At 32.1% G+C, this 27,384-nt stretch overlaps 1 protein-coding gene across 1 annotated transcript in view; it reads right to left on the bottom strand.

The window, feature by feature from the left end:
• LOC107456778 (sushi, von Willebrand factor type A, EGF and pentraxin domain-containing protein 1) overlaps positions 1 to 26,761 on the bottom strand; it is a gene marked incomplete in the record, with an annotated part of 48,712 nt that extends 21,951 nt beyond the window's left edge. Inside the window, 12 exon segments of the mRNA XM_071179522.1 lie at positions 4,492 to 4,677; positions 6,144 to 6,317; positions 7,865 to 8,044; positions 9,194 to 9,367; positions 9,907 to 10,051; positions 13,014 to 13,099; positions 13,617 to 13,796; positions 15,025 to 15,198; positions 17,829 to 18,002; positions 20,372 to 20,578; positions 21,546 to 21,722; positions 26,507 to 26,761. Of these exon segments, the coding sequence (XP_071035623.1) occupies positions 4,492 to 4,677; positions 6,144 to 6,317; positions 7,865 to 8,044; positions 9,194 to 9,367; positions 9,907 to 10,051; positions 13,014 to 13,099; positions 13,617 to 13,796; positions 15,025 to 15,198; positions 17,829 to 18,002; positions 20,372 to 20,578; positions 21,546 to 21,722; positions 26,507 to 26,564 (1,915 nt within the window).
• Positions 26,762 to 27,384: the final 623 nt, after the last annotated feature.

Genomic DNA, 27,384 nt, shown 5'->3' with positions numbered 1-27,384 from the left:
ATTAATTAATAATTATTAATTAATTAATTAATAATTAATTATTAATTAATTAATTAATTTGCAATTATTACATACTCCAATTGATTTAAAAAAATTTTTGAAAAAAAAAAAATGTAAAAAAATTTTATGTCAATTTTTTTAAAATTAACTGAACAGGTTTTTCTGAAAAACTGCAGATATATAAAACTTTCGAAATCCGTTTTGACAATAAATATGCATTACATAGTACGTGAAAGTACCGCAAAATTAATTGGAGTATGAGATAATTACAATAACTAATAGCCTGCACTGAAGTAATAAAATACCAATTTTTCTATATATTGATTTATTTTTTATCTCTCACAGGACCTTCTATAGGCCGAAACGAATGTTGCCCCCTAAGATTATTCCTCATAAGTAAGGCCCGGATTTTGATGACATTTTCATTTTTTTTCTTTTTTTGCATTTTTGGACATTTTTTGTCCTTTAGAGCATTTTTTTAGATTTATAGGGCATTTTTTTAAATTCTGGGCCGTATTTTGCATTTTAAAGCATTTTTTAAGTTTTTTGTTAATTTTTTCCAATTTTTATTATTTTTTGGGGCATTTTTACTACATGAAATCATGTTGGCCTCTGATAAAATCGAAGGAAACTTATAATTTATCAAGCCTAACTTTGTTATTGTGTCCTCGACAATTACAAACTTGGAGAAACAAGAATTGGAACTTTGCGATGCAATAAATTATATTGACGTAGTGAGTAAAGTGTTGCAAAAAGCAAGGGGAAAGATAGCACAAAATGTAGCAGCTAAATTGAGCAAAGTTTTGGGAAAGAACACTGACTTCCAAACAATGAAGAAAATCTCTAGGATATTAACAGGTGAAGCAACATCTTTTCAAATTGAAGAAGAATTGTCAGTAAGTGAGACCGTCTTCTTCAAGTATGCACCAATAACATCAGTAGACGTTGAAAGGAGCTTCTGCAGGTATAAAAATTTACTTTCAGACAAGAGAAGCTCGTTTACATTTCAAAATATCAAAAATCATTTAATAATCCAATGTAAATCTGATATTTAGTAATACATGAGTTATGAGATGGAAGTTGTTATATTCATTAAAATTTCTATACAAAATGAAAATGTTTTGGAGTCAATACATTTTCTTTTTTTTTTTGTTATTTTAGGATCGAAAACATATTTTTCAAACTTTAATGAACGTAGAACAAGTATTGCATTGCTTTATATTTTTTGAAATGACTCATAATAATTTTAGAGAGTAAAACATTGTTTTAGCTCAATATTTTTACTTTATTTAAGTCATGTCATAAAGCATTTTTAGCGCCATTTTCGCATTTTCAGAGCATTTTTAAGGGCATTTTTTGCACTTTTTAAGGACATTTTTTGCACTTTTTAAGGGCATTTTTTGCAATTTTTAAGGGCATTAGTTGAGATTTTTTAGGTCATCAAAATCCGGGCTCTACTCATAAGGCATACATCCCATTATTTTATTTCAAAATTGGCGAGTCACACTTCCCTTGTAAGTAACAAGTTGTGAGATTTCTGCGAGCGTTGAACATATACGAGAGAAACACATTATGAATATACACATGAGACAGCAGTAAACAGTCGAAGCCCTCAGTAAGATCGCATTTGCGTCAGTACGCACCATTGGCTTGCGCCGGTCTCACATATGCTCCCATGGGTCACACCGATGGTTTCCGCAGTACGCACAAAGCAACAAAAATGTTATGGCTTAATATATATTTTAATTTTCACTTAATTTAAAAATTACCATCACATATTCGTATTCCGTGACACGACCGTTCCAACGCCATACTACCTTTGCTAAGCGCCTTGTGAAAGCTCCATTATTTATTTGATGAACTGGACAATTGTCTGAAAATATAATAAAATATGTAACTGATGTTAACATACCTTTAAGCAGTAATAATAAAATTTTTTATTTTATTTTCAGATCTTAATATTTCTGCTGTTTGGTATAGTTAATTTGAATACAATAAAGTTTAAAAGTAATGAGACGAGTTGCTATTAAAATTGAGCAATTTTTTTAAATCTTTGAAACTTCAAAATAGAGTTTAAAATGTAGATTTGTTATAATAATCATTTGTAGTATAGACTTTTTGTTGATTTAAATAATGATAATTTTAAATTGGGTTTGAAAATAAGGAGAATTAGCTCTTTAGTTCCAACAATAAATAATATTTAACATGAGGAAACGACATTGTGGAGGGTATATTAATGATTGTTCAGAAGTATGCCAATACTTGGTCGATAAAAACAAATATATCATCGATGAGCTTTTTTTCTGTAAGCAGTTCAGTTTCGTTTAAGAAAATGGACAAAGTTCAAAATGCGTGTTCTAGAAAATAGTCATGGCTCAAAATGCGTGTTTAAGATAGTGAACATAGCTCACAATGCGAGTTTTAGAAAATGGGCATAGCTCAAAATGCGTGGTTAAGAAAATGGACATAGCTCAAAATGAGAGTTTTAGAAAATGGTCATAGTTCAAAATGCGTATTTAAGAAAATGAACTTAGCTCAAAAGGCGTGTTCTAGAAAATAGTCATAGCTCAAAATGCGTGTTTTAGAAAATGGTCATAGCTCAAAATGCTTGTTTAAGAAAATGGACATAGCTCAAAATGAGAGTTTCAGAAAATGGGCATGGCTAAAAATGCTTGTTTACGAAAATATACACACCTCGAAATGCGTATATAAGACAATCATAGCAATTGATTATATTTTTTAAACTTTTTTTTAACGATACTGTACTTTTTTTTTAAAAAAAAAAAAGACCGAAGACAATTTTTATTCTAATAATGGGATGAAATAAATTCGTAATCTGTTGTCATCTATTTTCCTTAATCACTTAGTAAATTTTTTTAAAAAACTTAGTAAATTTTTTTTTTTTAAATCTTAGCACATTTTTTGTTTGTTGAAAAGTCAAAAGTTCATTTTACAAGATTTTCACAGATTCCATAGACTTATAATAGTTTTATTGAATTTACGTGACATGAATTTCTTCTTCTTTTTCTTTCAAGGCACTACAGGCCACGGCAGTCCCAAGTAGTCTTCGCCATCTAATCCTATCCGCTACAAGACTCTTCCAGTTTCCCTTATTCACAATTTGAAAGTTCGGCACAAATTTAGATTTTTAAAAACCATTTTATCTTTTAGTGTTCTGAATTCAAAGAAATCAGCTGAAAAATTGCACTGCAATATTATCACCCCCACCCCGAAATTATAGACTTTGCTCAGTGCTTAAAGAGGTAAGGAAAAGTGCGAAACTCTTTGTTTAGTTGCTCAATTTAGGTTAAACATTGAAGAGACGAATTTTGGCTGTGTTTTGTTTAACATACGTTTTCATTTCCTTAAACCCACATTTTGGGCAATTCTGTGCGTATGTTTGATAAATAAAATAATTTTTTTTTAGAATTATTGCATATACGAATCTTACATTTATGATTCTTGCTTTGCATATTAAAAGCAATTTTATTGATTCTTATGTGTATCATATCGCATTGTTATTATAAATTGTAGGGTTATTGAATAACAAATATGGTGGCGGCTACTTTACAACAAATAGTATAAAAGAACATGATAAGTGTTTCACTAACTCTTTGGTGTTAAGATGCACTAAAATATTTTACTGTGTAGTTCATGATCGGACGTATCCGTTTGGGTCCTCGTCCCGTCCGATGGGTGCCGGAAGCTCCAACCTGGAGTCGAAGGTAGCAAAAAACGGAGTACTCTTTGAAGAGTCACAGCGACGTTTCCGAGAGTTTCGAATCATAATGTGGTTCGGAACTCAGATAAGGAACGGTCTCATGTCGTCGAGCGAGACATCCATGCAAGTGGCTCCGCTCAAGGGCTAAGACAGTCGTTGGACATCCTTTCGAACCCAACGATTGCCGAAAGGGAAAGGCTCTTCGTAGAAGCGTTCATAAGAACGCTCTCGAAGGGGCGAGAAATTTCCCGGCCAACCGCTTGTTGGTCAAATGAAGGCGACGCCTAGCACAGCGTTGGCGCGTTAAAGTCGTCCCCGACGTTAGTCCGTTGAGCATAGAAGTCAGTCGTTAAAAAACTTTGCACTGCTCATCAGAACGGTGGGGCCAATTTTGGACTCGAAAAACCACCCTCACTAACTAGGAGTTCCCTAGAAAACGAAGGTAGAAACCAGGTCGAAACGCAAGGTCGAGTTGACGTTTCCCCGACACAAGTGAGGTGGGCGGGCCTGCAGTCGTAAAAAGCAGGGCTGGTTACGTCCACGCTCGTTCCTCTGGTTGTGGTTTCGTCAGAGGAGTTACCGTCGCAGAGCCACTAATGGGATAGGGGTCCTCGTGACCTAAGGTACCAGGCGAAGCTTCGGAGGAATGTGTAGTTCATGAGGCTGGATCCCGGTTTATCCAACTATCTGGATTTGCCAAACTCTCTTTTAAATTTAACACTAATATTTATAAAGGATGTAATGAAAAAATACTTATATAATATTTTTACTCGGTTTGCAGGGTGATGTTCCATATTCAGTCCATAGTCCGTTCGAACACCAGGGGGGTTTAACGCTTAAAGTAACAGAATAACCTGCAGCACATTTTACTTCTATAACTTCTCCGTTGAGAACAGGATCTTTGAAAGGGACCGTCATCCCATTTTTAAACTTTAGATTCTGAAAATAACAGCGAGCTGAAAGAAAATATTGTTTATTATAACTTATCCAGGGTGCGTAGCCAAATTTTTCAACAAAAAATAAGAACTTTTCAAGCACTCAAAAAATATTTTCAAGCACTTTGAAAAATATCATAATCAGACAGGGCTGGCACGTTTGTGACAATCGATAGTTTTATTTACTGTGACGAAGACGATGGAGCGGCACAAACGATGAAATTGCCAAGAGAAATTAAATTTTCTATCGCTAATAGAGAGAAAAAAATTGACAATGTTTAGTTGGTCCCCATAATCAGCAAAAATTCGAGAGATTTTTCGATTCTATTATAGAGGGCGGAAAATGAAGTCTGAAATTGAGAATCTCTTGCAAAATGCAGCAGGGTTGCAATTTAAAAACTACGTTTTACGAGTAGATTAAAAGGAGGAAATAATTATATTTTTGTCAGTATGCGTAGGGAACATCACTTTTGGACGACGTCGAGGGGAATTTCCAGTGGGGATTGTGATGATGTGTCCTATGTTTCAGATTTAGGAGTAAAAAAATCAGGTAAAAATCCACTTCTTATTTTAGTTTGTAATTCAATACTTTTGTTTTGTACAACTTGATAAAAATCTGACAGTAATATTTAATGTTTTTTCAAATATAAAAGAGTCCTATATAAAATTTCGATAACGTTGCGGCCCGCTATTTGACTGGTGTTTTTAATTGCGATGCCCGGCCTCATGTAAGTTGGAAACCCCTGATTTATAGCAAATCGGACTTACTCAATGAGGAAAAAAAACTGACAGTCGATATGTAGTACGTTTGTAAATTCTGTTACTACATTTATTATTAATAAGATTAAATAAAATTGATTAAATAAGGCTATAGATATTATCAGTAACATTTAAAATGCTACTAACGTCTCGCTGATATCCATAATTTATTAAAACTGAAAAAAAAAATAAAAGTCCAATATTTATATCTTTTTGTAAAAGAACTTTTTTTTATAGGTGAATTAACTTATATAGGGTTATTCATAATTTCCTCCGCCTGTAAACGCCATTTTTCTTTGCTACAACTGGCTTCAGTGGTACATGTTACTGCCATTTACCTGCAACTGCTAAAATTAAAACTTAAATACTTTCGGAATAATTTCATATGTTCTTTTTTGCCATATTCGTCTTCGTTTTTAATCATAAATAACCCTGTACTTATTTCATTTTTCAAACTTCGTAAAGAACACCAAACAGGCAATAGATAGCACCTTCTGGCACTAACTAAAAAATGATGGAGATGGTCAAACAAAGGAGCTGGCCCAACGATAGCAACCTTCCCCTTTGTATAACATTCTTTTCCCAGCCGTTCTAAATGATATTCCTTGCTATTTATTACTTTTTTTTATTTCGATTATTATTCTAAATTAAAGATTAAAAATTAAAAGTGCTGTTTCGTTACTATTATAGTGTAAAATGTCTAACAAACCAATTGTTTGAATACTCACCGTCTTTACATAACGGTGGATTTCCTTTCCACTCTCCAAACAAGCATTGGACATTTGATGACGACTGCAAGAAATAGTCTTCCTCACATTCATAACTCACAAAACTGCTGTGAAGCTCAGAATAAGATTTAATTCTTCCATTTTTTATGGAAGGTGGAGAGGTTACGCAGCTTGCTGTAAAAGAAAGATAAAATAAATATGTATTAAGGTAAATCTAAAAAAACTGGTTGATTGCGTGTAATTATCGTAGTACAGCGGGCAAAACGTCATTGAGATGATAATGTGGGTTTTTCATATATTTTTGGCTAAACATTACGAATCTATAATTATTTTTTGCTTACCACGCACCATTTTCCCGAAATTCTAAGTTTGAGCTTGGCGACTTTACTTGTTTTAACTGCCCAAAATAACAAGTCACAAAGGAAAGACGCTCTCATAACGGTCGGATCTTTACCGATTTGGCGGCAAACTGGACAGTCTTAGTGATTAAAACACATTTTTTTGGCTTCAAAAACTTTATATTCGTTCATGAAGTTTCAAGGCTCTATAATTATTTCCAAGAACTCAGTAGAAGCTTAGAGACTTTTTTCTTAGAAAAATGGTACGTGGTTGACCATTTTGATTTTGATATATGAATTAAAAGTATATTTTGTTGGCACAGACTCACATAGTTTCAACCGAAAGACAGAAAAAACGTTCGAATTTTCTTATGAAGTGCGACCAATGATGATTCACTGAACTTGGTAAATGTGATGAATTATTGAATATCTATAAATTTACAGGTTTATTCATATAATCCCCGACTTTTTTGGGAATGTAAAATATTTTGATTATTTTGTGGAGTAACGAGATTAGAATTTCACTACTGAACGTTTTCGAATAATACTTAAAAAATTCGTTGTTAAGAATTGGAAGAAAGTTATGACGACCGTTCAAATTTACAATAGTGCTTCAGTTAAAGGAATAAAGCTGAAGTGTATACCGGTCAGTGGCATTTAACCTTAAAATAAAACATCAGTGTAGGAAATACCAAGCAAACATCCCTTAGGAAAATTTGCCACAGAGAAACCTATGGTTATCATAGAAATTTGTATGACAAGATACCATACGCCTATGGTAACCATAAAGATCCGTGTGGCAATTATATGGCACAACGCCATAAGCCTATGGCAACCATAGAAATTTGCATGGCAGGATACCGTAGGCCTATGGTAACCATAGAGATCTGTATGGCATTTAGGTACAACGCCATAAGCCTATGGCAACCATAGAAATTTGTATGGCAGGATACTATAGGCCTACGGCAACCACAAAAATTTGTATGCCAGTATACCATAGGCCTATGGTAACCATAGAGATCTGTATGGCATTTATATAGCATGACACCTTAGGTTTATGGCAACTACTGCGCCCATCTCAGTTTTCTTGACCTTTGGGCTCTCAAGTGCAGGGGCAGATGTTCCTGTTTGGTGGTCAGCCCAACTCGGAACCCCCAGTGTTTAGTTCCCAAGCATGCCTGGTACTCATGTAATCGACCCACTGAAGGGATGAAAGGCTGAGTCAACCTTGCTTGGTCCGAGGATCGAACCAAGGATCTATAGCACGACAGCGCGAAACGCTACCACTCTACCACCGGGCGAAAGTTTCCTATCATAAAGTGTATAATATAACATGCGATTCAAAAACTTTTTTTCCTATCATTAAACGATGGTTAAAAATACCTGCTTTACAAGGAGGTAAGTTTCCCTTCCATGTGCCTTCATTACATACAAGCTTCTTTTCTGACTCCGTGACATCGTATCCCTTTTCGCACTCAAATCTGAATACCTCTCTGTGCTTATATATATTTTTTCTTCCTTTCACGAGTCCTGGAAATTGGAGTTTATCCACATAACAACGCCCTGAAATGAAAAAATACATAAATAATTGTATTACTTTTTTTCTTCAGTTTCGAGTAATAGCGAAAACTTTTAAGTTTTATATAATAAAAGCGATTTTCAGTAGCAGTAAACATTCAACCTATTATAAAATTCATATCAGTCTAATATCTAGCTTGATATACATTTCTTGTATTGAATATCTATTCATAATTCAGTTATATAATTTTCTCAACACTGTGTTTTCGTGATCGGAATCTTGCGGCTTTAGTTCTTGTGGCTTTAGTTTAAAAGATGTAAAAAATATACGTATTGTAACGTATCAAGCTACATAACAGTTCTGTTTCTTATAAAAAAACTTTTATTCACTAACAGTAAAAACTATGAAGTAACCGTAACGGGATAGTTAAAATATCATAAAACAAACCAGAAAAACCCGTAACCGGTTATAAGAAAACTCAAATTCCAAAACAAAACTAATCTCTAAAAAAACCAACAACTTTGTTGTTCTAAAAAGGTCTTCTAATTTTATCGTCTGCTTTTATTTTATTGTTTATCTCTTTATGTGTTTAGTTTATTTTATTCATGCTTTTGCTAGCCATTTATTTTTTAAATATTTTTAGACTTTATAGTATTAAATCTTATCTTTAATTAGTAAATAAAAATGTGCGAAAAAAGCTTTTTCAAAAGAATATTTAGTTTTAAGTTTATATTTAAAAAAAATGTCAATAAATATTCATTCTTAGGAGAAGTTTTTCTAAGAAAAATATTAAAAGCTCATGTGTTTTTGTAAAATTATAAGAAGCATGAGACCCTCTGCCAATTCAATGTTTACTTTTTCAATATTTTTTTTTATTCCTATTATTTTATTTTATTCAATATTTTTATTATATTCAATTACATTCAGCCCAATTATTTAAGAGATTTATCACCTCCACGCAGTTTCCTTTACGTATGTTCTGAACAAGCGCAGTTACAACATAAAAATATCAGTTCTCTACATGTCTTGAGCAAAATATTTATTCCCGAACTGGGATATGAGATGTAAAAGTGTCATATTTCATAGTTAAATGGAGGAACCCTTCATCAAATTAGGAGCAAAAATATTAAGTTTTTCGATTTAAATCACTTCAATTATATTTTAATGGCAAAAATGAACTAGAATTGTCTTACTGTCAGTGCATGTAGGCGGAATTCCTTCCCAAGTTCCAAAACGGCAAGTGACATTTCCATACTTCGTTTTCTTGAAATTGTTTGCACAATAGTAAACAACGTAACCAGTATGCTCCCTGTTGATATTTGCTGCTTTGCCGTTTTGCATATCTGGAGGTTGCGATCGGCATTTTGCTAGAAATAATAAAGTAAAGCTGTAGCCTATTTCAATTTATTTTTAATATTGGTTTAAATCATATATTGAAGTTAAATGAATCTACATTAATACTAAACTATGAGCTATCGTGATCAAATTGGAAGAAAAAAAACTAAACAGCACTAACGATACTTGTTCTTAACTTCTTATTTAAATCAAGGAACTATATTGAGGAGTTCCAGAGCTATATATCCTCGGTTGAGTTAGAATCCCTTCGCTTTCGGTCTAACTGTGGTTTTCATGGTCCTCCACTCCATGTAACGCAAATGCATGTTAGTTCCATCAAAAAAAGTTCGCCACGAAGGCTAGTTTGTTCCAGTGCTTGAGTTAGGAATTCCCTTGTCTTCTAGGTTGTGTTCAAAATTACAAGGCTTCGCATTTGAACATTACTACTCTTAAACGCAGAAATGGGTTGGCTTTACAACGCCGATTTTAAAATAAAATAAAATTAGCCTACAATATACGCATAAATAAATGGTCTGAATTTTGGAAAATTTTTTAAAAATCTTAATGGTACCTGGTTCGCAAGTGGGTGTTTCAAGCCATTGTCCTTTTTCGCAGATTACCTTCTCTTCTTGCTTATTCCTTCCCAACGGTTCATACTGATTGTCACACTTTAAATACAGTTCCTCGCCATCTTTGAAAGATGTTCCTACTGGCAGCTGAAAAAGAATAACGGCTTTATAAGAATTTCATAAAGAGATTTTCCAATAAAATGTTAAGACTACCTTCATGGTCGGTTGCAATCTAATTTTAAATATTTACTCGTGTTATGATAATTGTTTGAATAAATTGATAGATAAAATGTCAGTCTCAACACCAACGGCTTTTCAGAAGAAGAAACACTCATTTGAAAGGCAAGACTCCGTGAAGCAAGATTAAAATTACTCTGCTCGAAACAATTAGTTAAATATTGTGAATTCGGTGTAACACAATCCTATATTAGACAGCATTAAAACAAATTAAAAATATGAGATTGAAAATGAAAATTTTAACTTTTACGAGACTAGGAATATGCGAATTTTGTCAGCGATGTTGAAAATTATGCGTTTAAATAGGGGGTGAAAAATGACCAGCAGCATTTATTCTGAGAGTGCAGATAAAAAAAAACTACACTGGTGGACAAAATTAAGAGATTGAAGACATTTTCCCAAATATCTCAAAAAATACTGAATATAAATAAATGAAATTTGGCATGGATATAGCTCATTCCATGATAATAAAGTATGCAAAACAAAAATGAAAGTGCCATTCACTGGCAAGACCTATTGACAATAAATCCAATGTAGTCTGAACTTAAAAATAAAAAGATGACAGTAAAAGTGAGGCTTGTACAGTGTGTGTTGCCTCTAGTATGGTGTATGGTCACTCCTGACAGACAGACAGCACGCACAACGAGTATGTATGCTGTTAATAAGTTAATAAGGGAGTTAAGGAGGACTTGTGGAAGAGCCTTCCATTCTTCCACCAGAGCAATTTTTAACTCCAGAATGGTTCTGGGAGGAGGTTGGCGCATCGCAATAGCTCTCCCAAGAGCATTCCAAGCATGTTCAATAAGATTCAAGTCAGGGGATTTGTCTGTCCAATCCATTCGTTGAATATCCTCGCTTTCCAGATACTCATCAACCATGAGAGCACTATGTGGTCGCGCATTGTCGTTCATAGAAATGAACTCAGGCCAACAGCACCCCTGAAAAGACGCACACAGGGCTCTAGGATCTCCTACCTGTACCTCTAAGCATTCACGGAACCATTGTCAAACACATGGAACGGTGTGCGGGTATCTTGCATGATCCCGGCCCAAACCATGAGCCCTCCACCAGCATAATGGTCCCTTTCGATAATGTTGCTGGGATGGTATCGGGTTCCAGGCTCCCTCCGTATCAATAACCGTCCAGAATCAGGTTGTAGACAGAATCTGGACTCATCGGTGAAGAGAACATTAGCCCACTGAAGCTGTGTCCAATTCTGATGTCTTAATTTTGTCCACCAGTGTATTTGACACGCATTTGGTTGAATTTGAATATTTTGTAACAGTGAGTGTGTGATGACTCTGCAACATGACTTAGATAAATCAGCAGTCTGAGGGGCCATCAGTTGTTGAAAGGTTGATCAAACAAAATTCGTAGTCACGGAGTCTTAAAGTTGAGCTAAGTTTCTCCACATAAATTAGAATGCTAAATAAAGTGAAATTAGATAAATACAGTGCCGTATCACACGTCGAATTTGCTGAAATATAATTATTTCTCGCCAAAGTATTTTACTTAGCTTAGATTTATTATTTGATTATGCATTTTATTGTAACTGTGATATATCTTTGTTTTGTGTACCTGGCAACTTCGAAGCGTAATTAGCTTGTTTATGTTCTACATGGATTCATGTCTGTCTTTGTGTTAAGTAAGAAATAAATGATGAAAGAATTGAAATCGTTTAAAAAAAATCTTTGTGAAAGAATATAGATTATGTCACTTACGAGAATTTATACTTGACGGGCTTGGCTTATTTGAAATAGAATGGAAAGAACAGTTGCTAACGTTTCAACAACCAATCATGATCGAGTTATCCACACTACGTCACTTGCAGGTATCCCATTGAGCGCAAAATAAACACGCTATTAAAATCTAGCTAATTACTAATGAGGAATTCTGGATTTAAAACATCAAAACCAAAGTGGATAAAGAGGAATTGAAAGGTGATTATTATATACTTCAAGCAATTAAACAGGTTTGAATCCCGCATTTATCTGTAGAGAAGCGTTAAATTTCGATGGTGTTTTTTCCTCTCTTTGATTTTAATATTAATTTGTGACTCTCAATGAGAATATTTCGACTAAATTTTTTTCAAGGATTCTAAAAATATTAGTTAAAAGCGGTCGTTAAGAAGCACCCAATATAACTTGAGAACAGGATAAATATTAACGTGATTAAAATGTTTTTTTTTCGAATGACAGGCACTGAACTTTATTCGTTTCACCTTAGAAGATGCCTGAGTTGTTACTCATTTCGCGTTACCCAGTGGACATCTGTGAACCAAAGTCAAGGAGGCGAGTAACATTGCCCACGCCACACTGCCACAAACCCGTTCNTGGTGTTTTTTCCTCTCTTTGATTTTAATATTAATTTGTGACTCTCAATGAGAATATTTCGACTAAATTTTTTTCAAGGATTCTAAAAATATTAGTTAAAAGCGGTCGTTAAGAAACACACAAACCCGTTCACAGGATGGGCCACATTCACTCATCACACACAACAGAGGACAACACAAGAGAGAGAAACATCCATGCCCAGAGCGGGATTCGAACCCGCGGCCATTGGCTTCGCAATCAGGCGCGCTAACCGCTCGGCCACCTGGCTGGCGTGATTAAAATATATATTGTTGTTTTTAATAATCTTACTAATCCAATTATACAATTGTTAGTTTATAAAGTAGTTAGAGATTAAAAGCATATTTATAGGCAAGCAAAAAAGTGTATGCTATATGATTGCAATAAGATACGTAATTTTTGCCCTTTGAGTATATTCCATACTAAGTTTTAAGCTGATATGTTCTAAAAACTTAACATTAATATTACATTGAATGTAAATACATAACGTAAATTATGGGGAAATTATTTCCTTGTTTTACCTCAGTGTATACTTTCTGTCTATTCCATCTTTTTGTAGCATATCTTCCAATTTTTCCATGTTGCACATCCGGCACTATACATGGCTCTGTAAACACAAAAAAATTTTACTTTTTATTTTTAGAATTCTTAATACTATTTAAAAAAAAACAGTGTGGAAATAAATGGGAAAATGGGAATACTTGTGGCTATAATGATCGCATTTTGCATACGATAATTAATTAGTACATGAGGAAAACTGTCTGATGTTTGAACTCTTAATTTCATTCTGTTTACATTTCGCCATATCTCAAATAGTATAAGTAAATAAAAAAAATTTCCCGCAATTATAAGACTCGTAAGTCCAAAAATAATTACCTAAATGTAAAAATCTTAAAATAGAATTATTTCAAATAGCTTAAATGGAACCTATCATAAGACAAATAAAAAAACAAAACCTTAAATATACAGTTATACTATGTATCCAATGTACAAAAAGAAGAGGAATTAAATTTCCTATTTTAATCACTATTATAATGTGACTTTTGCTTCGATCAAAATATGTAAAGTCTTAAATCTGAAATGTGTGACATTAAAAAGTGCCAATCATAGTAAAATCTATTTACCCACACATTTTGGTGTAGGAAAAGTCCATTCACCGATCTCAAGGCACTTAGATGTGGTTGAGCCCACTAGTATTCTCTCATCTTCACACTTGTAAATGGCGATACTTCCAACTCTAGGATTTCCACCCAACAGTTCAACGAAACCATGCTTTGGCGCACTTGGCATCTCACACTGAGCATCTATAAAATTAGAATACAAGTTATTATACAAGACAACGAGAATACGATGTATGTATAGTTTGTCTAAAATAAGAACTCCTCCAGACATTCGTCTGGACCTGTGGCGGTGACTATGGTAACGAATTATGACTGTTTTAAGTAGGGGTGCAGGGTCTCTGTTTTGGAGTGATTTCGGCTCCAGTCGGCGGGAGAAAGAGAATCAATTTCTTGTCTGATGCGTTAGTCCTTGAGTGAAGCTACCCTCCCTAAAATGTGCCATTCTTGTTTCCATAGTACCAGACGGCCTCAGACTTTGTGGCTGGAGGAGTTCTTAGCTTAGACAGATTATATATGGTATTTTTCATTACCATCTTCTTTGACTTTGATTTTAGTAAAATTGCTCTGCTACAGAAACGAAAATCAAGTTACTAAAGTTATCACGCATTGTCACGAAGTTATCCCGTTGAGCTTATATAGCGTATAGTTTGAAGTATAAAATTTTATAGACAGGACAGGAACATTGCGGAATCAGTTGAGTTGGCAATTCTGTAGTTTTTTTTTTCTTCCTTGCCTTTGCAATCACTGATGATGATACTTGTTTGTAGTATTGATATAGCTTTAAACTTTGTGCTACTTGGGCTCATTGCTCTTTTCTAATGTGTTACTGGCAATATAATGTTTGCAAAGTTTGGAAGAATAATGACGGATTCTAACCATAGTTACTATTGAGAAGTATAATAACATCGTTTACTTTTATGAAGTGTAAGAAGATTTACAAATCTCAATTTTGTTGATACTGTAGCATCGGAAATGTAAATGATGACACTTCAAGGTCTTTCATAATCATCATATTAAAAAAATATATATTTTTAGAATCTTTGTGAAATATTAGCTCAAACAATTTAGTTACAATAAGTGGCAAACTTTAATTCAAGAAAAAAAACTTTTGTAGAGATTTGTTGAATAACTGGAAAAGCTGGAATGAAATTTTTCTTGAGGCATTTCAAATTATTACCTTTCAACTCATCTTTATTTTCCCGGCAATCAGGTATGTTTTATTGTTTTAGTCCTACAAATGGTGATAATTTTCTCTTCCATTTTTAGCAAGGATTTTAGAAATGCACATTAAGGGTAATAATTACAGAGGTCCTTGTGTTTAATGTCTCAAAACTCGAATCTATTATTGCTCTGAGCACCTCAGTTTAATCTCTCTTTTTGAAAAAGTGACAACAGATATTATCGTAATTACCTAGGCATAATGGTTCAGGTCCGGTCCATGTGCCATTTTCCGAACAAGTTCTTGTCTGATAGTTCTTAAGAATGAATCCTGTCTCGCATTCATATTTCAACTGAGATCCGTATTCCAGAGAGGTAAAGAATACTCTCCCGTTTTCAGGATGAAAGGGTTGTTCGCAAAATATCTCTGGAAAGATAATCAGATCTATTGAGATCATTTAATAGAAGTATTATATGAATTATTGTATGAATAGAAGTATATATTAATTATGCAAACAAAATACTACAGCATAATATTTCTTTTTATTATATCATTGCATTTATTCAAATAAATGGAAATAATACAAGTTGTGCAGAAATTTTCAAACATTGTACAACACCAATCCATTTTAATAACTTTTTAGTTACTTTGATTTTGCGTTTCTACCCATATAGACTCACAGAACTATAAGAATGCCTTTCTACAACCTTCATGCTTGATTAAATGAGCTTATTTCTTTTCATGAATATAATATTTATTTACTTACATGAGTTACCTAATGATTGCAGTAAAGTTACGCAGTTCATTGTAAGCTTTAAACCTAATATTTTGTTGTGATATAAATAGTACTTTTATGAAAAAAAAGTTTAAGAGCAGTTTGGTTTCTACAGATTTGATATTTTCTAGTGTCAAGACCACTTGAGTTTACATACAATTTCGGATTAAAACATAAATGAAGTTTCTTATATTCTCTTGAGTTTTCATATAATTAAAGATTAAAATTAAAATATTAATATATTGTGGTGAACACCATTCTTGAAATTTATCTTCTTCCAGGAGGATAAATTTTAAGAATGCTACCGGTCTTCCAATTTCCAACAAAAATTAACTGTAATGTTAGCCTTTTAAATGAGTGAGACAATAAAACGACAAATTATTTTCTTCTTACGCACATTATTTCATTAAAAAAAATTCACCAGAAAATAATTTCATAACGCTGTTCTAGAACATTAGCTTACTGCTTTGTTAACACAAAATTATCGTCTGAATATATTTTCTAAGAAAATCCTCATTTTAAATACTTCTAATTGCTTTTTATTTTTAGATTATACAGAATGTTTTAAAATATAGTCGAGAATTCCATGAGGGTGATAAAAGGCATTAAGAGGTTGAAAACTTAACATGGAACAACATGGGATTGGAAACCACCCTAGCAGCAAAAAAACTTGGGGCCCTCTTTGGACGAATATTGGCTATCGAAATGGGCTATAGGTGGCGTAGAGCAGAACTCTTTACCTATGGCAACACTTCGCATACTTTCACCATTAGCATGGGGAGAGTCATAGGAGAAGGAAGTACGTCAGTTTCTGTTTCTTGATTTTTCGAAAATATTAAAAACTTTTAAGTTAGGAAACTATACGGAACTGAAAACTACATAGAATATAGCTCTAAAAGAAAGCGTTTTAAAAATTTTAAGAAATATTTGGGACAATTAAGTAAGAAAAATATTAAGAAGGGGGAAAATATCGTAGTACATTCCTATACAACTGAAAAGAGGAGGAGACGGAAAGGGATAGGGCCAAAAGCATGGAATCGGTCTTCTCCCCAGATGGCGTATTCGAGCGTTGCGATCGCAAATTCAAGAATCTTGGCTCAATAAAGGTTCAAAAGGCTGTTATTTTCTCGATATTGGCAATATATAGAATTATCCGATTCATCTGATATTTTACAGATACTTTACAACCAACCTATATAGAATTGTCAGATTCACCCGATATTTCATATTCTTTATTCCGCCAATATAGGCCATCCTGGAACCAATAATAAAAAATCTAGACATCTCAATATTAATCCCTCGTTGCGTGCTCTTATCTTACTCATTTTGAGTCAATTTTAAGCACAACTTGGGCCAAGATAAAAATTATTGCTAGGGCATGTTTAGAGGGTTGAAATCGTGAAAAACGATTGCAGGCTTTGAATCAGAAGTCGAAGGGTAAAGGTAGTAGAATTTTGTCTTAATTAAATTTAACACTCACCGGAAAATCTCGCGAGGACACTGGGAAAACTTCTGCCATCTTACGCCAACTATTCCCAATGTTTTTTCTTCGTATGGAACGCTAAATAATCGCTTTTCCTTCAGCGAAATCCCGATTTCATAAGTAAAAATCATTAGCAAATGTAAAAATATTAACAAAAAAAAAAGACTACCTGTTATTTTGAAAATATTTAATGTGAAAAATGTAGAGAAAACATGGAAAAAACTACAGAACAATGAAAAAAAAATATTAAAGAAAAATTAATAAAAATTTGGAATTTTTTTTAGTGCTCCTCACACTATTGTATTGATATATTTTGCTCTGGCTACATCGATACAATATATTACAAAGCACTATTTTTTGCGGATATTACAGTCTGAGATAATGAAGATATTATATCTCTTTTTCTGGATTTTAATTTTTTTTAAAATAATTTTGCTATCTTTTCCCATTGCTCTGTAGTTTTTTTTTTCATGTTTTCTCTACATTTTGAGCTTATTTTACGAGTTCGATATTTATTCGCAGTAATTAAAACTTATTGATTTTCTTAATTTTCCCCGTTTTTCTTCTTGTCCTCTTTGTANCCATTATATATATATATATATATATATCCCTTTTATAGAACAATTTTCGGGAACTGTTGTGAAAATAAATTTTTTTATGAGGTAACAAAATCTCGCTTTTTTTAGATGATCATGTATTATATTCCAGTATTTATCTAGTGGGACACTGCATGATAAGATAAACAAAACTGAGACATGATACTCTTCAAATGATGTCTCAATATTTAAGTTTTCTTACTTTTACAGGATGGCAGAGATCCACTCCACCTTCCACTCACTTGACAATACCTAATTCCAGATCCCATCAACTCATAACCGTCATCGCATTCGAAAGACACTTGGTTGGGAAAAGTGAATCGAGAACCGATGCGATGTGCATTCAACACGAATCCAGGATCTCCACAAGATCTAGCTAAATACAAAACCAAAATTTAATATCACTTATGATAAATGATATCTTGAGGAATTTTTTTTTTTTTAGAAAATGCAAAGCTAAGTGAAAAAAATAAGGAAAAATAGGGTTACTAAAACGGAGATTTCTTTTGTAACTAATTGATATTTTAATGTGTTCTAAGAATCAAAAGTTAAAAAGAGCATGGCGGCTAATACTGCTCATCAATTTCAATGCACTTATTGCTTTAGTTTTTTTCGAAAGGTGCATAAAGTAATAAACTTAGGTGTGAATGCATTTATTTCCTTATGAAGTTTAGCAGACACGATTTGTCCAAAATCTTTCCTTCTTATTAGTAAACATACTTTGAAAGCGATCACGCCACTATACTAGGAGCATTTCGTTGGTTAGTTAATTCAAAATTTCAGATCAAATGCTATTTCAATTGTAATACATCATTTTCCATAGATAATTTTGGCTTGTAATATTCTAAAGCACCTGTCCAAATGATTTCAGAGTGATCTAATAGGATGGCTATCTAGTTTCTGGGATGGCCAAACCATATTATGATCTCATTTACATTTTACATTACATAGTGTAGTGATCAAAAGAAACATATATTGTTTAAAAAAATTCTGTTTTGTGTTAACATATTCAAATGATACTTTGACTTCTTTTAATGGCCAAAGTTTGATACAGAAATGAATGGAAACAGCTTTACTGCCAAAAACCACCTGGACATTGTGCTTCCACATTTTGTATGTTTTTAATGCAAAAGTGAGAAAAAAATGAAGGTGCATATAAATTAATGAGTGATAGTGTGCTTCGACGTCATCCCATCCGGGGATTAGATCAAGGATGGCTTTCTGACTTAAACAGATGAAAAGTAAAACTACTACTAGTCATTCGGCCAAACAAACTCGTAAATATCTTTAAAGTTTCAGGTGGAATATTATCAAAAATATCAGGTGCTATATCATCCTCATTTAAAGCTTTTAGATTACCAATTGCTAAGCCTCCTGAAAAAAACATTTGGCTGTAACGTTTCTATATTTTCGAAGAGAAGAGCTCTGTTTAGTTTTGTGGACTGCTGATAGAGAACAATCTAAAAAATGGCGACAGCCAAAAATGCAACCAGTATTTAGACATTTTTTTTTCTATCAGGTTCCCGAACTTTTACCCAATTAAACAAAATTGCGGTCAATTTTTACTTCAAATAAGAAATAAATTTAGGCTACTTTTATCGCTATCGCCATGAAAGAAGCAGTGAACAGTCACTCAGAAGAACGGTAGTGTTCCAATTCTATCTACCCTATGCTTCATTTCCCTCTCCCATCCCCACCTTCCCGACAAAACCAAAATGTGCTTCAAACTAGAGGCAATAAATCAACAATCCAGAAAACTTACAAGTGAAGTATGAATCTGTGAAATTCTTGTTAAGACAAAACTATCTTCAATTAATGACCTTTGTAAAAAACAAAGAATAGGGTCTAAAGTTTTCGCAACTAGATACTTGCACGCGTGGATCAGCAAATGAGGATTGGCACACATGCGTGACGTCGCTTGCAAGTATGCAAATAAATCTTATCCGAACATTTATTTAGGGTGGTAATGAACCTAAGACTTAATGCTGTATCGTTGACACGCCAAGAACAACCACGTGATTGGACACAACCATGCAATAGTACACAATTGCGTACCCTGGGAAAGATATGACTATCCCCCATATAAAATTTTAAGATCATTTAATATTAAAGGCAGAAAAACTACCGATTTAATGTGGATGCGTGGCACAAAATAAATTAGTTGCTTTACAGATGATAAATTCTCGTATAGTCCTTTAGGAATCTATGTTGTTGTTGTTGTTGTAGCTTATCCTCCAATCCAAATGCTTGACGAAGTTAGACAAGGTTCATCAGACCGTTGACCCTAAGAAAATCGAGGACCAGAAAGGAAAACAGTCCCTGGAAAGTCCCAAACAGTCCAGGATGTGTTCGGGAGAAGCCTGTTCAGTTTGACATTTGGAGCAGATTTCGAAGATTCTCTTGCCTTCGAAAAACGAGAGACTTTGTATGTGACCGCTTACTAATCTGGAAATTGCGGTTTTAGAAGCTCTGTCACAATTGAGGGCTAATGAAGAACCTGGTTCTTTGCCCGCATGCCAGTGATGGCTGTGGGAGGAATCTTCCACCCCTTCGAAATTTCAGAATTAGTTATGGATTGATGTTCTAAAAGGGTAAGTGCTGAAGACGAAGGATTAGCGTGGTAACAGCCCTCCTTGGCCAGTCCATCCGCCTGGCCAAGGATCTTAATAAATTTTACATGAGGAAATTATTGGGGTTATTAGTATAAGTGGCACAAAATAGATGAAAAGGCAATAAAAAACATACGAATGCACATGATATCTGGATCCGTCCATGTTGGTTTATCACCTTCTCTAAGTACAACACAACGAGAAATGTGGTTTGCACCATCTGTTGCGTATCCAAATTCGCAGGAATACGTTAATTCCGTCCCTACTTCATATTCAGTGTTCTTCTTTCCGTCTACAAGGGTATTGCTTATAACAATTGGACTTCCACAAGTGCCATCTGAGCCTGTCCAGAAGAAAAGAAATTTATTTGAATAAATAAACATTTTCTCTTATCAGGACTTTGCCTACTTTACTATAAGAGAATTTCAAATCAAATCGAATCAAAAAATCTTAAGTGGTGCATCGTGATTGTCTCGTATTATGACTTTACGTTATTATTTTATCGTGTCTTATCTTTCATGAAAAATAAAAATTTAATATATTACTTCGTACATCTGAACACAAGAAAATTACAAAACAAAATGGCTCATTCATGCATGATCGTGCGAATTAGAGACTGGAGATATTTATTGCTATGGTATTTTTAATAAGCATCAGTAATATAAATGTATGATAAATTAAGATTCAGATTACTCTCACAATGTCTTTGTGCAATGTTTTTGGATGGTGCATCGTAATTGTCTCGTATAATGACTTCAAAAACATTTTTTTTTATCGTGTTTTCTCTTTTTACTAAAAATATTAGAAACCAATATATTACTTCGTACATATGAACATAAAAAATTTACAAAAAAAGAAAAAAATGGCTCACTCATGATAGTGTGAATTAGAGATTTCGGATATTTATTGTTATGCAATTGTTAATAATATAGTTAATAAGCACTCGTAATATAAATGTATATTAATTTAAGATTCAGATCAGTCTGAAAATGTCTTTGTGTAATGCTTTTAGATGGTGAATCGTAATTAATCTCGTATTATGAATTCAAAAATCTGCTCTTCTTAACTTTAATGTTAGTCGACTTTGCTCATCGATTAATCGTGCCAATATAGCTCGTGTTGAAGGATTTTTTTTATTATTATTTAAGCATAGTTTAATGGCCAAACTTCTGCATCAGTTGTAAATAACATAAAATAAAAAAAAACAAGTAAATAAATAAATAAAATTCGCAAAAAATCTAGGGCGTAAACGATGTGAGCTGTATCTTTTTAAGGATAACAATGAAGCAAAAAATTAGTTTGGTTCATACGTTCATCTTCAAAGACTTCCCCTGAATTTTCTATTATTTCCACTTCAGATGTATCTTGAATCGTTGGAGTTGCAAATTCCTGATCATATTCATTTGCAGACCCAGGATTTTGTTCAGTTGTTTCATTGCTCAAAGGGGATTCTAAATCAGTTAATTCCACACTTGGTACTTCATCAACTATAATAGAAAACAGCAAATAATCATTGAGTCTTGCTTGTAAGCAATTATATATAATGCGGAGAAGAGAATTTCCGCTGGGAACATCGATACGGGACATTTGATAGGATAAAAGGTTATATTTTTATTATAGGTTATTTTTTTAAATTTTATTTAAATCATTAATTTATTTTACGAGATTTTTACAATCTTACTTTGTTTGCGAAATATTTATAATTTTTTTAAATATAAATATAAGAAAATAATATATAGATTTTTAGAAAAATAAAAAAATCTTTATGAAATCTTCATGAAACTTCATTTTCGACGTTAAAAATAAGTATTTTTTGTTAGTTCACCATTCATTGCTTTGTAGTTGTAATCAATTGATGTACCTTTAAAAGATTTTCGTAAGCTTTTTATTAATGTTACCCACGAACACCAACTGTTGAACTATGCAGAGTAACGGAATCAATTTTGTAACTTTCACTACTTAACACGAGACGGTAAATATTATTGATTAATAGGTCTGCTTTTATTTGAAAAATTGGAAAGGCGTACTTGATTATATAAGTCTAATTAATTCTGATTCCTCAAATTCTTTTTAATGCATTAATATTTTAACCAATGAAATATTTAGATAATATATCAATACTAGGAGGCTCCGCCCCCTGTTCGCTAACGCTCGCCAACCCCCGAGAATTGCTACGCAATCCTATGTGGTTCACGCCGTGAACCATGGCTCGCTGCGCTCGCTTGCCAGTGAACACAATGTTCTAGCACAAAGACATAGTATATTATCATCAAAGACATAGTATTTTATNCGAAATATTTATAATTTTTTTAAATATAAATATAAGAAAATAATATATAGATTTTTAGAAAAATTAAAAAATCTTTATGAAATCTTCATGAAACTTCATTTCCGACGTTAAAAATAAGTATTTTTTGTTAGTTCACCATTCATTACTTTGTAGTTGTAATCAATTGATGTACCTTTTAGAGATTTTCGTAAGCTTTTTATTAATATTACCCACGAACACCAACTGGTGAACTATGCAGAGTAACGGAATCAATTTTGTAACTTTCCCTACTTAACACGAGACGGTAAATATTATTGATTAATAGGATTGCTTTTATTTAAAAAATTGGAAAGGCGTACTTGATTATATAAGTCTAATTAATTCCGATTCCCCAAATTCTCTTTAATGCATTAATATTTTAACCAATGAAATATTTAGATAATATATCAATATTTTGAAAAGAAATCAATATTTTAATCAATGAAAACTCAAAAATGGAGTAGCAGTTATAACACAGAAGTTTTCTCACTATATGTTATATAACATATAGTGTGAGTAGTATATAGTATAAAACATAAGTATATAACATACATATAAGTATATAACATTATAAGTATATAACGTAACATATAGTATATAACATATAGAGTGGCGTGAAGGAGGGGAGAACGCTCTAGCATTTTGCCAAAGGGGGCAACAAATCAAAGAATAAGAAGTCTTATAAATGTGAATCGTTCTAGCATTTATTTTTATATAGTGCGTTACACTTCTATTTTCAAGGGCATCGAGGAGTTTGTCATAGGCGCTAATTAACAATCTTGCGAGCTTTAATGATTCACTCTTTTTTTCTTCTTTTTTTGTGGAGATTTTCCTCTTAGCTGTAGTGAGACACAATTATAACGCAAGCTTTTATTTCTTTTAAAACTTGTCACCTGAACTAAGAAAAGTTAAGAATCAAGTTTTTTTTTATTTATTTAAGAAAATGTCAAACAGAAGAGCGGATCCTTTAAGGCCGCTGGATTGGAAAATAGCGTAAGGGACAAGCTTGAACCTCGAATGCAATGGATTTTTTTAAAGTTTTTAAGTAGCGAAATTGTTTCATTTCAGTTATATTGAAATGAACTATTTTTTTTTTTAAATCTGTGTATTAACTTTGATATGCCAGAACCATCAAAATGAAAAGTTCGAGACACATGCTCATATATCTGACTTCAAATGAAGATTTCCTTCCGTTTTAAATTTTAAGCAATCGTATTTATTTTACTTATATGACATAAAAATAAAAAAATATTTTTAAAGCTTTTCTTTTTATTAAGTCATTAAATGTTTCACTTCCATCGTAAATTAGAGTCTAATACAAATTCTCCATAATGAAAAATAACAATTTCTAGAAGGATACAAAATGCTCTTAAAAATTTTGAAATATAAATATTCTCTGTAAAATCAGAAGAAGCGAAAATGCTGTACCGATTGCAATAATCCAACACATCTGTATAAAATAGTTTTAGTGACTAATAGCAAATCAATGATTCGATTTTCTCTTCGGTAGAACATTAACTAAAAAAAGTGCTCTTTCAAAAAGAGTGGTAGTTCATTAATAATTCAATTAAGCGGCAATATATATATATAGTATANTTTTCACAATATATATATATATATATATATATATTGTGAAAAGGATAAATATTTCACATCATAGTAATATAAAAGTTAGTGTCTCCTGTCAAATAAAAATTAATTTTCTAAAATCATTGAAATTGTATAATTAAATATTAACCTTATTAATTATAAATTTCTTTAAATTTTCCAGCATATTACTTTGCGCACATCCATTTTCGGGCCAATCCTTGGTAACTAACAAATCAAACGCGCTTCAGTACTGCAGTAAGAACGCACTATAAACAAATCACTCTATTTGCGCTTTTACCTCAAATTGCGCTTCTGTTTTTATATTTTGTAATCTGACAATCTTATTACGAAAATATTGTAAATGATTCTTAAAAATTTTCCCGTTCTTGTAAGTTCATTTGAATTCGCTGCTCGTTTTATAGATTTCCTTTTGTGTTTTGTTCCTTTTTTTTTTCTTTGCATTTTATTTTCTGTTTTTTTACGAGATTCTGTTTTACGTAATTCTATTTTGTTTCAAAAAATTTTTTTTGAGTGTTCCTTACACTATTATATTGATATATTTTGCTTTGGCTATATTGATACCACATTAGAAAGCACTCCTTTTTGCGGTTATAACCGTGAGAGCTGATGAAGAGATTATATCTTTTTTCTGGATTTTTATTATTATTATTTTTTAAAATTATTTTCTTCTTTTTCATTATTCTGTAATTTTTTTCCATGTTTTCTCGACATTTCGATTTCATGAAGACGTTTTACAGTGCAGGATGGATTCATTTTATAAATAAAGATTACATTTCTAACTAATTAACAATAATCAATATGCGAAGGAATTCTTTCATTATGTGAAAGAGACTATTGAATGTTCTCATCTGTTAAGGAAGGACTAATCTGCAATTAAAATATAATTCTATTTAGTTTTCGGTTTAAGATCCCTTTAATTCTATTTAGCTATTATTTTAGATGTGACATATGCATATATTTTCTATTTATATAAGAAAACCCAAATATTAAAACCCAAATATTAAACCCAAAACCCAATTATAGATTAAAATGTAAAGCTCTGTAAAATATCACATTGGATTGACAGGTTTTATACCTCCAAGATAAAACTGCGAATAAAATAATTGTGTTACCAGTTTTTAGGTTTTATATTAAAAAACTGACAAGTTTATTTGTCAAGCGGCTGTAAATGTTAAACACTGGCTACTATTTCATATCATATGCATAAAGGTTAAGCTCATTTGAAAATTAATTGCAGACATACATGTAAGACATTCGTTGATATTGTTTCACATGTATGTTTTACGTCGATTTCAACAAAACCAAACTCATGTCGGCAAAGCTAATTGTTTAGAAAGCTTTATAAAAACATTAATTGCACCTTTTACACATAAAACCCTTAAAACTTCAAAATGTCTAGTTCCATTGACTTAATTTTGATTTTATTAGATTTAGTGTGAAAAACTAAGTTGAAAACAATACCTAACTTGCCTAGACAGCAATATCAGACGTGTAAATAAGTATAAATCCTACATTGTAATTTTCATACAGAAAGCCTTTATAACTTTAATAATTTATAAACTATTAATCCAATCGACTTTTTGTCTTACTCGATTCAGCGTACAAAATACGCAGTAAACAATATTTTATCTATGCAGGTAGCAATATCTAACCTATGCATATAAGTACATATGCATAGGTTAGAAAATGTGCTTTTTAAAAATTAAAGCCTTCATAGTTTTTAGACAATTAGTCTTATTGACTTAAATTCATTTTTAAAACAATTGTTCAGTTTAAAAACAAGTAAAACAAACGTTTCATTTCAAAACAATATGTAAGAAACAATACATCAGTTGTCTGGATAACAATGTAAAAAGAGTAAATAGGTAAGTATAAAAAAAAAATTACTGTTTTTTTACAACTGTACTGTTTTTGTTTGTACTGTTTAAGTTTAAAAATGTATAAATTAGTCCTAATGACTTTCGCTTGATTTTAATCGATTCAGTACAAAAAGTACATCGGTAACAATACCTCATTAAACAAGATAGTAATACCTAAGTTTCACCCCACTTTGACTCCTTTCCCCTCAGCAAATAAGAGTTGGCGACTACAAGCTCACCTGAGGGGACTTCATATTGTAAACTTCATATTGTATTTATATAAAAAATTTTGAAATAATTCCCAGCTTTTAGCTAATTAGTTCAACTACTTAGTAACTAAGATAGTTAGTTATTTTACTTAAACTTAATGATAAATGCGCAGCTGGCTAAAAAGAATAGAAAAAAAATATGGAGATAACCCCAACAATAACAAGTTTCACTTTTGATTAGAAGTGCTATCTTAAACATATAGAAAGTTATTATTTTTACGTACTGTTTTGACTGACAGAGGCGGACAACAGAGACAGAAGAATCACCAAAAGCATCCTCATAATGATGCTTCCGCCGAAAATGAAATTAAAAATTCCGGAACTTCAGCTGATTTAACTAGAGATAGGAAGTGAAACATACAAAACATCCAGTCATAATCAGGGATGTCATGCTTTTTTTCTTTTTCTTCTAGGAAGACTTGATTACGAATGTCGTGACCTTAACCAATAAATCGGTTTAGATTCGATATTAGTTTCACGTGACGCGCTTTAGGACTGTTGCATAATTTCATAAAGTGGGAATCGTAATTTAAAAATTAACACTAGATTGCCTAAGGAAGTCATTTTGACTAATTTTAATTTCAATTAGAAAAACAATGATGTATATAATGACACAATTTCTTAGAATTTTGTACAACATATAATTTTTTATTGTTAATATTTACTAATAACTTGTTATATAACTGTACATAATATAAAAAATATTAAAAATTAATTTTAAACAAATTTCTTTACGCATTATTTATTTTTTTACAATCAAGTCATTTTGACTGCTTTTGAGCAATATAGGAATATACTAAGTTTTAGTCTTTCTAGAGTTAAATATAAGATTCAATATAGAATTTTTTTTCCCGCTGATTTTCTGTATTTATAAAATACAGCTTTTATGAGAAAAAACAAAGTTTTTCATTAACTATTGTTGCTAACAAAATTTAAAATTATATTACGATGACTCATTTTTTAAATTTTATTTCTCCCGAAAGTATTCTTTTTAGCAAAATATTTAATATTAAAATCTTATGTCATTTTCTTTTTAAAACAAAATTCTAAAATATTACGTCAGCTTTACAATACTTAGCTTAAAATTTGTAAGCAATACATG

The sequence above is a fragment of the Parasteatoda tepidariorum genome, chromosome 4 (genome assembly GCF_043381705.1).
Source record: "Parasteatoda tepidariorum isolate YZ-2023 chromosome 4, CAS_Ptep_4.0, whole genome shotgun sequence".
Classification (NCBI taxonomy): domain Eukaryota; kingdom Metazoa; phylum Arthropoda; class Arachnida; order Araneae; family Theridiidae; genus Parasteatoda; species Parasteatoda tepidariorum.
Note: the sequence above shows the minus strand (reverse complement) of the source record. Positions and strands in the feature narration are given on the sequence as shown.